The sequence below is a fragment of the Ursus maritimus genome, unplaced genomic scaffold (genome assembly GCF_017311325.1).
Source record: "Ursus maritimus isolate PB19 unplaced genomic scaffold, ASM1731132v1 scaffold_17, whole genome shotgun sequence".
Lineage (NCBI taxonomy): Eukaryota > Metazoa > Chordata > Mammalia > Carnivora > Ursidae > Ursus > Ursus maritimus.
In genome coordinates this window covers 38,126,129-38,139,496 of record NW_024424119.1, presented here as the reverse complement: position 1 = coordinate 38,139,496, position 13,368 = coordinate 38,126,129, and the positions used below count along the sequence as shown (strand labels likewise).

General features: G+C 37.9%; 1 protein-coding gene across 1 annotated transcript in view; it reads left to right on the top strand.

The window, feature by feature from the left end:
* The window catches only part of SVEP1 (sushi, von Willebrand factor type A, EGF and pentraxin domain containing 1), a 186,264-nt gene that overhangs the window by 61,600 nt on the left and 111,296 nt on the right, over positions 1-13,368 (top strand). The window contains exon 6 of the mRNA XM_040631696.1: positions 7,936-8,115. Within this exon, the coding sequence (XP_040487630.1) occupies positions 7,936-8,115 (180 nt within the window). The remainder of the gene's footprint in view (positions 1-7,935; positions 8,116-13,368) is intronic.

Below are 13,368 nucleotides of genomic sequence, written 5' to 3'. Positions count from 1 at the left end.
TGCACACAACTAAATCTTCAGTATTGAGCTTAACATCATTTAATGATAGAAAAAAATGATTGAAAACAGATCCATGTCTGGAAATAATCTTAGTGAAATTTCTGAATGCCCTGGAAAAATAGAAAATTGTCCCTGTTTCACAGTTAGGAATAAGTAACATTACCCACATAGGAAAGAAGATCAGACCTGAGGCTCTTAATAGCCATTGTAGATATGAGAAGATGAGAGGATGCTGCCAGGATCCTGAGAGAAAAAATCAGACCCTAGATTTCCAAACTCAGACAAGCTACTGTTCATGTGGGAAGGCCAAGGAAAGACCTTTTCAGTCCTGCAGTCTCAAATGGTAAAAAGCCACATGCTGTTACTGAAAAAGTTAATCGTAGAAAGCCTCTTACATATATTCCTGTAAAGTCAACAGTTACAAGCTCTGTGACAAATCTCTACCCCTTCTCCCAAATACTTCATGGCAGAGGATAGAAAGCATTGCATTTTAACTTTCCATTTACTGGCCTTCCAAAAACAGAGTGCGAGAAGCAAGTAGACAACCCCTTTAAGATAAGGTCCGACCCCTGCCTCTTTACCTTCCACAGTCTATAATCTGAGCCTCAGATCCTACACCAAAGCCATAAGAAATGGCCATGTCCTCTCAGGAAGCCATCCTTCGACAAGTTGTGCCCACAGCTTTGGGTGTCTGATAGCCCTGCCTTTGCTCTTGGTCTCCATATATAAACCCTCTGCTGTTATCAAACTTCTCAGCCTGGATGGGATGACCTCTAACTTCTGTATGTGTGTCCACCAATCTGTTCTCCCCTGATTAGAGCCCTTGTGCTCCGAGTGTCAAGATCACGCAGGGAAGCATGGTTACCATGAGTGTCACGGGATAAGGGATGTATTTTAGGAATCAGATCTTACACAATTTTGGAAGAGCTGGCAAACTGGGGATCTAGAAGAGAAGTTGGGGCATCAGAGGTGTCACTACCAACTCAGTCTGTGAAACCACGCCTGCCCAGCTGCTGGGGTGCAACTGCAAAGGAGAAATGTGTTGGGAGGTCTAAGAAAAGCTTTGCTTGTGTATAATTACACCCCACGGCTCCTCAGCCAAGAACCTGGCAGTGACCTTGGAGCCTTCTTAGGTCAACACAGTTAGCAGTTGGGACTCAGAATGGAAGCGAGCAAAGACAAGCTGGAACCCATGGGGCATGTCTGCATTTGTCCATCACTGAGTCTGACTACAGTGACCACTGCTTCCTTTACTCCTTTCTAAAATCCGGGGCAGTTTCATCTTTTGACCAACCCTAACCTGGCTTACAGTAAGGGGATTCTGATAGCATATTTCCCAACCTAACCAACGTGTTCTAATACGAAGAAACACACTTAGCTTTTATTAATCAACTTGTCTGTCACCTCTGCTAGACTGTTAGTTTTTTATGAGCACAGAATGTATCTTTTCCTCTCAATTCTTGGTCATACCTCTGGTGAGTGATTAAGAACTTGAATTTTACAAATACACATATTGATAACGTGCATTGATAAATATGTCAGTGGTGGGCCTGTGTCACTTCGCATTATGCATTTGCATTTTTAAAAAGCATTCTTGTTCTTATTTATGCAATTTCATTGATATTCCAATATAAATAAAGTAATTTTAATCAAAGGAGAGATGCTGCAGGATCATGGCTCTTCCTAAGATCCCTTCAGTGTCATCCCCAAAGTTACCGCCTAACTTGCCAGCGTACAGAGCTGTCCCAAATGAAGATACTTAATCCCTTCCTCTGGCTCATCTTTAGCGACTTTAGTTACTTGAGATATTGTTCTTTGAAATATATACCATATTTCATTAATTCTAAAACACTTTTCCCCCCATATTTTATTTTTTATTTATTTTTTTTTATTAATAATGATTTTTTATTATATTATGTTAGTCACCATACAGTACATCCCCGGTTTTCGATGTAAGGCTCGATGATTCATTAGTTGTGTATAACACCCAGTGCACCATGCAATATGTGCCCTCCTTACTACCCATCACCGGTCTATCCCATTCCCCCACACCCCTCCCCTCTGTAGCCCTCAGTTTGTTTCTCATAGTCCATAGTCTCTCATGTTTCATTCCCCCTTCTGATTACCCCCCCTTTCTTTATCCCTTTCTTCCCCTACTGATCATTCTAGTTCTTATGTTCCATAGATGAGAGAAATCATATGATAGTTGTCTTTCTCTGCTTGACTTATTTCACTAAGCATTATCTCCTCCAGTGCCGTCCATGTTGTAGCAAATGTTGAGAACTCATTCTTTCTGATTGCTGAGTAATATTCCATTGTATATATGGACCACAACTTCTTAATCCAGTCATCTGTTGAAGGGCATCTCGGCTCCCTCCACGATTTAGCTATTGTGGACATTGCTGCTATGAACATTGGGGTGCATATGGCCCTTCTCTTCACTACGTCTGTATCTTTGGGGTAAACACCCAGTAGTGCAATGGCTGGATCATAGGGTAGCTCAATTTTTAACTTTTTAAGGGACCTCCACACGGTTTTCCAGAGTGGCTGGACCAACTTGCATTCCCACCAACAATGTAGGAGGGATCCCCTTTCTCCACATCCTCTCCAACAATTGTTGTTTCTTGCCTTGTCTATTTTTGCCATTCTAACTGGCGTAAGGTGGTATCTCAGTGTGGTTTTGATTTGAATTTCCTTGATGGCTAATGATTTTGAACATTTTTTCATGTGTCTGTTAGCCATTTGTATGTCTTCATTGGAAAAGTGTCTGTTCATATCTTCTGCCCATTTTTTGATTTGTTTATTTGTTTCTCGTGTATTGAGTTTGAGAAGTTCTTTGTAGATCTTGGATACCAGTCCTTTATCTGTAGTGTCATTTGCAAATATATTCTCCCATTCCGTGGGCTGCCTGTTAGTTTTTCTGACTGTTTCCTTGGATGTGCAGAAACTTTTAATCTTGATGAAGTCCCATAAATTCATTTTATCTTTTGTTTCTCTTGCCTTTTCCCCCCATATTTTAACATCTCTAAAAACTAAGGTGTACCGTAAAACCAGTGGCACTAAATCCTTTCATAGATATTATTGTTTCTTTATTAGTGGCACATAAAATAATGGTGTGCCTCATAATTGGGGCATCTGGGGTTCAATGAAGTATGGCAGCTGCATGGGGGTTCACTTCTGTCTCAGAGTGGGTAACATGGAGAAAATAGTATTTTAGGATCTATTTTAAATCTAATCATAGGAACAGAACCATTTTAGTTATGTTATCTTTTTCTTGAAAATCTTTCTGAAATTGAAAGATCAGTGTAAAATAAAAGGCCATTTACAAATTTCATGTTGCATTGTTAATGTTTTATAGTGTTAAATAATACTCAATAGGCTTGAGTCTTATTCCTCCTTTGTATTCATCACAAAGCATTTATACTCTCTTAAAATTGTATCTGAATTTTATACTTATTTCTAAACTAGTAAGTTTTTTTTGTGGTTTCCTAATGATAAGTTGCTAAACCACAACATCATAGTAAATTAAATTTTGTGATAGATTTTTTTTCTGAGAAAATGGTCCCAACAACGAGAATCCCACATTTAACAGAATTATTTTATTTCAATATAGATGCTACCGCAATTCAGAGATTGACAGGAACTGTTTACCTGGGGAAAAATCTAATTAGTCTTTAAAGTGAGAACCAGAGCAATTCTCACATTGTCTACTCCTTAGTAGACTGTTTTCTTGAAAGACTAAATTGCTATTTTCTAAAAAGACCAAATAAATATTTAAGGATTGCTTTAACATGGATGTACATCAAGAAACATTTATTGCAGAGTTTTTCAGCTTGTTGAAATAAAAAAAATTTTAACTGAAACTAATAAATAACCACGTTTCTATTAAAAACATTCTTGGTTGAAAAGGAGTATAAGATGTTTAAGGACTAAATAGGAATTCTTGCATATGCTTTGTTTCCCAGAGGAGCAATGAAAGTTTATTAAAACCAACATTTGAGAAGCAATGTAATTTGTATGTGTATGAAACACCAACTCTAATTTACTATCAGTACTCTTGAGAGATGTTGCAAATACATTTCGTCTTGAGTTGGAAAGCTGGAGTGATTTCAGCAGTTTATTAAATCTAAAAGTAGTTGTTTAATACGGTTCTTCAGATTTTATATATTTTGATCATAGGAATTTATCTATTCACCTTTTAATTCTGCCTCATACTTGGCATTATGGTACATATATGGACACACTCAGTAGAAGTAAAAATGTGGAAGGCAAAATACTTCTGTGCACCTGATGTGCTCCACAATGATTCTACTTACACGATAGACACATTCAATAAAAATCAAGATGTGGAAGGCAAAATATGTCTACTCATCTGTCATTAGTAGTTGACTTTGGTCCAAGTCATCCCAGGGATTGAAAGGCAAAGGTTTATGGCTTAATCTTTAATTTAATTCTTGAATTTTCTCTAAGAGTAATCAATCCTAAATATATATATATATATATATATATATATATATATATATATATATATTTTTAATGCACCCAATATTTATGCTCTGCTGACTAATATCATTTGAATGGGTTCCTTCAGACTAGATCCTGCCAAACAGTGACTTCAGTTGAATATGCACTGAATAGTTTGCCCCAACTTCCTTTCCTCTTATTATAAAGCTTTCATCATAAATATATGCTTGATATGAAAAATTGGCAAATACCGAAATGTAGAAGAAAACTATATCTTACCCAGAGTCCCCCCAAAATTCTTGAGTCCCAAATTATTTTGTTCAAAAATATCTAGAGATTGTCATGTTGTCTTCTGGCCTTTAGTGTTGCAGAAATGCTATTGTTGATAACAGAACGTCGTTCTTTTGCAGAGGATATTGTTTTGTTTTGTTTTTTGTTTTGTGCTCTGCCTGATGCTTGCAGGATTGTATCTGTGAGCAGAGGAATATATATGACCATCCTTTGGCATATTCGACAGGAATGCATTCCCTTTTCCTCTCCATATCTGTTTATGATAGGGGTGTATATGCCATCTGACTGAAAGGGTAAATTTCCACGGGGCTGTTCACTCTCCCCACCTCCCCCCTGCTCTTTCTTCCCCTTTCCTCTGTTCCTACTTTACCTTCCCCTCCCTATTCTTCAGCTACCCCTCCCTCCTCTGCACTGTTCTTCCTACTCCTCCTTTCCGTTTTCTCATCTCCTCTCCTCTTCTTCTCTTCTACCTACTTTCCCCTCACCTTCTCTTTCCTTTCTTCTCTTTTCTTATTCTCCTACTTCCTTTCTCCTTTATTCTTGCACTCCTTCCCCTGATTGGAAATCCTGAACAGAGTGGGTTTTTAACTAGAACTGGAGGAAAAGAGGTGTGGAAAGAGTAACTCTTTAGAGATGATTTTCTCTACAGAACATACAATAGATTGGAGATCCCAGTAAGGTATAGAAATTGATGGAGTTGAAGTGCTTGAAGGAGTGATCCAAGAAGATAGGAGGTTGTTGTCAGAGAGTGGGATGCTTAGGTTGGTGATGGCTAGGTCTAGAGGAGAAGGCAGTGGAAGGGAGGCTGAGATAGGGTGAAGGATATGGTTATTGGAGAAGAGGAAGGAAAGAATATGACTCCTGGATACTGGAATGATCATCTACATAGAATATGTGAAATCACCAATGTGTATGTCTGTGTGTGTGTGAGAGAGAGAGAGACAGAGAGACAGAGACAATAAAATCTTCAGAGAATAAGAAGTGGCCCAGAGGTCAGAAGACAACTGGGGGGAAAGAAAAGATGTTGAATATTTAACATGACACTTTCTGGGAGCTTAAGGGTTTTAGAAAGAAAAGAGGAAGGGAGAGAGAAAAATCTGGGAAGGCACAAGGAGCAAAGAAGACCCCTCTCCCCCTGCAGGCTCTGTGTATAAGAGACAATAAGATTTTGATTGGGATAAGAAGGTGAAAGAAAAGTTGACAAGTGAAGTTTAGGGTAGGAGAGGATTTATTGAAGACTGATTATGTTTCCAGAGGGCAGGCGCAACGATTCGTGAATGAGATTTGGATTAGAACTACACGGGGATGACCGTGGTAGATGAGGGATGACTTTGGAGCCTTGGGCTTCCTAAAAGATTGTCAGAAACAGGAATATAGGGGCGCCTGGGTGGTGCAGCGGTTAAGCGTCTGCCTTCGGCTCAGGGCGTGATCCCGGCGTTATGGGATCGAGCCCCACGTCAGGCTCCTCCGCTATGAGCCTGTTTCTTCCTCTCCCACTCCCCCTGCTTGTGTTCCCTCTCTCGCTGGCTGTCTCTGTCTCTGTCTCTGTCGAATAAATAAATAAAATCTTTAAAAAAAAAAAAAAAGAAAAAAAAAAGAAACAGGAATATAGGATGTCATAGGATTAATTGAGACAGACCCTAAGACACATTATGGGATTTTGGTGGGCTGGGCAGTGAGGAAGATCTTGCTGGAAGAGCTTAGAGCCCAGATGCTGTTTGGGGACCCGCAAAGGCAGGGGCAGTCCGAGTGCCCTCTTGGAGCTTCTCTGATGCTGTGTTGAGGCTATCAAGTTAGAATTAGCAGTACCAAGAAAATGCATGTTTCTCTGGATGCCCCGTGGTGCTTCTGCTGGTGGCGCTGAGACTGACCGAGGCACGGGGCATTTCCAGGATCAAGGGTTTAGGAAATACCCCCTGGCTGCTGTCTCATGGTGGTTTTGAAGCTGACAGATAAAGGAATCTTGTCACCAGTTGTACCAGATCACTTCTCAGACCAGGAAAATGTGATCCTAGGTCACATGCTCTACCTCTAAGCAGGGTTGGAGCACACACAAATCCCATGAGCGGACAGAGGGGAGAGATCTTTCCTAGGAAATTAGCAAAGGAAAAGTGAATGGATGCCGGGCATAGGAAATTAGGAATTAACGTGCAGCTACTGGTATCAAAGACCCAGGTAATCCTAAGCTGGTGTGATAGCTCCACTGTCATCGGAGACCCAGGCTTCTTTAATTTTTTTGCTCTACCATCTTAGGGCATGGTCGTTATCCCATAGGAGTATCCTGTACGTATACTATAATATGCTGGGGTACTTTCCCTCCTGTCCGTATTTCAGGACAAAGAAGGAGTGGGGGGGGGAACTCTCTCAATTGAAAGAGTCTCCATTAAAAGCTTTTCCAGACATCCCACACAACTGCAGCTCATAGCTCGTTGTCTGCCATTTGTTGTGATGGAGGTGGGCAGTTGTTACCTCCTAGCTGTGTGTATTCTATGCTGAATAAAATTGGGAAGAACGTTACTGGGTAGGCAACTAGCTGTCTTTGCCACAACAGCAAAAACACACAAACAAATCAATGTTAGTGCATAAGTCAAGATTAACATCAGGAACTAGGATTTGCAATAAGTGTCTTGGAAGAAAGGGGTGAAAAAGCTAAAAGGACCAGAGTTATGGTCAGAGAGTAGGATACTGAAATTTAAGATTGCAGAGGCTGGGCAACTTTGCAGGGGGTGGGACCATGAAAAGGGCCAGGATATGACCAAATGCCCGTGAGATCTGAGAATGGAGTTAATCGTGAACCTGAATCCCTGTCCTGGAAAAGACTCCTTCCTTTTGTTGGACCGTAGCCTGGAAAATCACAGCAAAGGCCCTGCTGAGGGTTGCAGAGAACCTCCCATTGTCAGCCACCTGCAATCTACAGGTGTCATCATCCTTCTAGGACTGGACTCCTTAGATAGCTTAAGTTTCCCACCTATGGGCAGGTGGCCGAGCACAGTGATTTTGCTTGGGCAGAGCATCTGATGAAACACTTGCTTTTAATTGTCCCACACTAGCTCAAAACATAATGGTGCGTTATTTACTCTGCCATTTTAAGAAAAGGTATGTTCTTGCTTGCAATTTATTAAACTTAGAATTTTTGTCTTATTTAGTAAAATGTGACCTAGTTGTTTTCATTTTATATAGTACGAACATGCCCTCATCTCCGCCAGCCCAAACATGGCCGCATCAGCTGTTCCACGGGGGAAATGTCCTACAGGACAGTGTGTTTGGTTACCTGTGATGAAGGGTACACACTAGAAGGAGGTGCTAGGCTTACCTGTCAAGCAAACGCCCAGTGGGATGGCCTAGAACCCCGGTGTGTGGGTAAGTCACTGAAGGCATGGTGCCTCTGGTAATTTATTTCTCTTGCTCTCATTTCTCCTCTTTTCTGTGAAGACCTAGAACTAAAATGGATTCATAATGAATATAATAACTACACGTCCGTATATACAGATGCACAGAGATACAGTTACGTAAATGAATACATTGTTTTATTCCCCTCCACTGGTAAAAAGACTTCTACGCCAGAATCCCATTTTCCAAGTCACTGAAGTTTACAGCTTCAAATGGTGATGGTTTGTTTTTGTTTTTTTTTTAACTGGGGCCAATTTGGAAGGATTTTTTAAAAAGCAAATGCCATGTGATCCCTTGCTTTGCTAAATACCAGTTACTTTCACCTTGTTGATGAAAGGACAAGATTATGAACCAGCAAACCTTAAGATAGACCATAGCATTCTATGTAATTGGGAGAGTTTTTGTCCTTCATGAAGAGTTGTGACATCTTACTACTGAAATTGGTTCCAGAATAAATTCAGGAGATTTTCCAGTTTGCTGCTCCTTATATGCTATGGATACAAATAACAGTGGTAATAATAATGATGATGATAAAGGGTAACTGCCATTTAGTGAATCCTTATTATATGTCAGATATAGGATACCTAGGAGCGTGGCAGGTGTATGATTAAATTGATGTAGAAGTGTTGGGGTTCAGAGCCGATGGCCAAGAGAGAATTCTTAAGACATCTTCAATGCTACAAGGTGGTTTTATTAAAGCATGGGGATAGGACCTGTGGACAGAAAGAGCTGCCTTCCTAGGGTTGTGAGGGGTGACTGATTATATACTTTGAGGTTGGGAGGGGGTTAGGGAAAGCACAAGTCTCCCAGGAATTTTGGAAACAAGGTTTCTAGGAACCTGAGGGGACTAGCTATTGTTAGGAAAGGTGATTTATTACGGTTTAGTAAAAACTCAGTCATGAGACCCTTCAGATGTTTATTAGTGGGCCATATGCTTGGAGGATGATTGCTAACATATATCCTGGGGTGTAGAGATTAAAGAAGTTTCCAAAAACATTTTTTTTTATTAAAGTAGACTCACAGGATCCTGGGGGGTCCGGCTAAGAGTGCTTTTGCCCTTAGGAAAGTATCAGCATCAAGGCAGGTGAATTCCTAGAGGAATGTCACTCTGCCCGTTTCAAGGACTTGTTAGTGGGCTCTAGATAGTAAGGAAATTTAATTTCTTCTTTTGCCTTTGTTTTCCACATCAAAATAACCAACTCTCCAAAAAAAGGAAAAATAACTATATGTAAGGAATAAATTGAGATATGCCAGATTCCAATATGGGGGAACTAGGTGTTATAAATATGTCAGTTCCTTCCAAATTGATTTACAGGTTTGTTCTAGTATAATCTGGTATTGGATCCATGGTTGATAATAGAGGAAGGTATCACCAGGAAGGCGGTTAGCTTCCAGGGTTTTGGGGAGATTCATTTAACAGTCCAAGAATTGATCCTCACTGTGCAATCTCAGAAAAACTGATATTATCATCCTGAGAAGAGATTAATCTCTCCTGGACAGGAGAATGAAATTTACTATGAAACAAAAATTCAGTTCATTAGCAATGAGATACCTACTGTTACCAGTACTGTAAGACTTAGGCTGGACAAGCATGGTATTTCCCTGTAGGTGAAGCCACAAGGACACCCAAATCAAGAACACACTTAGTTTGCATAAAACCGAAGCAAAGGGAGTTTACTTCTTCACATATCCCACAGAATTAAATGAAGTGAAGGTGATGGGTCTCTCACTGTCAAGAAGGTGGCTTTTACAATGGGACAGTAAATCTCGATAAACCTCTGTAGTTGGGATGTTGTCTCCTTAGGCTAGATTTTCTATGTAAATACAAATGTTTACTCCTGAGAACCACCATGACTGTCCACCTCCTCTTCTGAGGGACCCAACCTTTCATTATCAATAGTAATACCTCTAATAAGGATTTCCTGTTCTCACTTCTTCTTTAAATTGTTGTGCACATCTCTGTAATGATTTAAAACATTTGCAAATCTCGGTGGATTTGTGTAACTGTCAAGGAAATTGCATCTCTTTACAGTTTATTGGGGAACAACTTACTGTGGCCTCCAAATTCTGACAACCACAATAATTACTGTGAAAATTCTGATTTAAAAAAAACTAATAGAAATGAATAGACTGTGTATTGAAGAATAGAAAGGTACAAAAGAGAAAAATTTTGAACATGAAGTAAAATGAGGGAGAACTTATTCTCACCATCATAAGACAAATTGCGAACCCACGGTAATTAAAATAGAACATGAATTGTACAAGGGTGCACAGAACAATGGAGCTACACATGATTAAATATGGTACAGAAACAAACATTTGTTTATGGAAGAATATAACACTCAGTAAAGGAAATTCCAGAAGTCAATGGGGGAAAAGTTAATGTAAAAATTAGTTTTGACTCCACTACATACATACAAAAAAATCACCAAGTTAATTAATTAAATCAGGCAAATTAAGGAGTGAAATATAAGAAGAGATATAGGTTTTTATGAGGGAGAACTTTCTAAGAATAAAAAAACAATCTGAATTTTTAATGGAGAATAATTTCCTAAGAATAAAAGAAAAGAAGCATAGATTCAAATACATAGAGATTTAAATTTCTGTGCTTCGGGTGAATTCTTTACGTTGTAATCAAAAGGCAACCAACAAAAAAGAAAGGGTATTTGAAACACATGTAACTGTGTCAATGTTATTAGTGATTATTCTTAACATTTTCTAAAATATGGAACCGGACAAAACCACAAAAGAATATAGACTCCAACGGAGAGATAAAGGAAATGAATTCAATGCACACGTGAGAAATTAAAAAATATAATTTTTAAATGATAAAAAATGAAATTGAGGAACTCCTAAAACCAGTTACAAGATGTGGACTAAATTATACGCTGATGTAATTTTATAGTTATAAATCCTCTAATTATTAAACAGGGAGAATGAAAATAACTAAACATTAAATTTAAAAGTTAGGAAAAGAATGACTGCAATGGAATTTGAAAGAAATACACACTAATAATTAAGGAAAATGAACTATGAAGGGAGATGGAATGTCAAAGAATGGATAAGAGGGAAATCTTTGAAATTAATAAATTTTTATTTTTTTTAAGATTTTATTTACTTATTTATTTATTTAGAGAGTGCATGCACGCAGGGGGTAGGGGTAGAGGGTGAGGGAGAGAGAATCTCAGGTAGACTCCATGCTGAGCATGGAGCCTGGTGTAGGGCTTGATTTCATGACCCTAAGGTCATGACCTGAGCCAAAACCAGGAGTTGGATACTTAACTGACAGGGCCAGTCAGGTGTCCCCACAGTAATAGATTTTTAAATATAAGTTAAAAAAAATGCAAAAATGGATTTATTCTGAGAAGCTATAACAAAGCATATAGAGGCCCAAGGTTTTTCAGAGAATAAAACAGTATACATAAATTTTTGCACATAAATTAAAAATCCATGGTATTATGTATGATTTTCTATGAAAATCAAATTTTTTAAATGAGTCAAGAAAAAAATAGAAATGCAAGGATATAATTACTTGTAAAAAAAACTGGAAAATGTTATCCGAGCATTAATTACTCCAAAAATGACTGAGGGATCAATGAAACTCTTCCAAACTTTGCAGAAACAGTAACTCTATACCATATAACTTGGCCCAAATAATGGAAAGCTAAATAATTTATATTAGCAAACGACTACAAGTTGCCAACTTGATAGCTATGACCAAAAAAGCAGATAATAAACTATGACAGTAAATATTCTACCAATCTACATTCAAAAGAATGGCCTGTCAACACAGGCAGAGTTTATCCTAGGTATGCAGACGGGCTTAAAATTAGATATAATCTATCAACATAATAAATTACTTCATTTTAACAAATAGGAAAAATTCATATGGTTACTTAGCAGAAGATAAAAGTGCCATCCATCATCATTTAAAACACATTTTCAATAAAATTCTGAGAAACTCATATTGATAACTGATGTAATAAAAAAGATATCCTTATTAAACCTGCAACCACTTATGGAAACAATATAGGCACACTTATTAAATCCAGGAAGAGAAAAGGGTGCCCAGAATCATCCATATTGTTTAGTATTGTTCCCAAAGCCTGGAGCACTTGTAATAAATCATAAGATTAGAGCTTTGGGGAATTAAAATCATCATCGTTGGTAGATTACATGTCCACCCCAAAATGGAATGAATCTACTAAGAGAGTTGAGAGTTCACTAATGTCGTAAGAATACCAAATAAAGAACTTCTCCATATACAATGATAAACAGAATATATAGTGAAAAATCACATTCAGAAGATCTATGGAAAATATAAAATATGTAAGAATAACCTCAAACAGCAGAGTATGGAAACTGCGTTACACAAACTACAAAATGTTAGAGACAAAAAGAACACCTTAATATTTTTATAAAATTTTATCAAAATGTACGTTCTGTCTAGATATATGTATAAGTAAAATGCAATCTCATTTAAAAACTCTAGAAGAGATTTTCTTTTTGCTCTTTTCGAAGTAGGAAGTGATTCTAGAGCTTGTCTGGAAGAATATGTACATGAAAGTCACGAAAATGAGATTGAAAGGGAAGAGTAATAAGGATAGTAAAGAGAAAGTAGCTCTACTGGGTTTTAAAATATATACTAAAACTACAAAAATGAAGACTTTGCAAGTACTGCTATATAAACAAAGACCAAATAAATCCCAAAGCTTTATGAGTTTCATGTATCACTAAGGAAGCATTACAGGTCAGTTGAGAAGAAAAGATTTATTCAATTTATTACATAGAAAAATTGGCTAGCTCCTTGGGAAAAACAAAGGAAACAAAGTGAAATTCTTGTGTGTCTTTAATTCACACCAGACACTGACATCAGTTCTTTGGAGGTTTTAAAGTATAAATTAAAAACTAAAATCATTAAAAATTAGAGGAGAGTATAGTTAAAATATGTGAATGTTAACCAATTTCAGAACTTAAGTATACAAGAGGTGAAAGTGAAGTCAGTAGACTATATAAAAATTTAAGAATGTTTACTCAAAATAACATAAGCAAACAATAAAAAAGAGAATATTAGCAGGGAACAAAATCTCCAATGATTATGATAGCCAAAATGATAATTTTCTTAATTTATAAAGAACCATCCCTAAAGAAGGGATGTTGAGCCCCACATGGTCATTACATTTGAACCACAAATTTGGCTCTGATTTTTCTCTTCATTGCAGC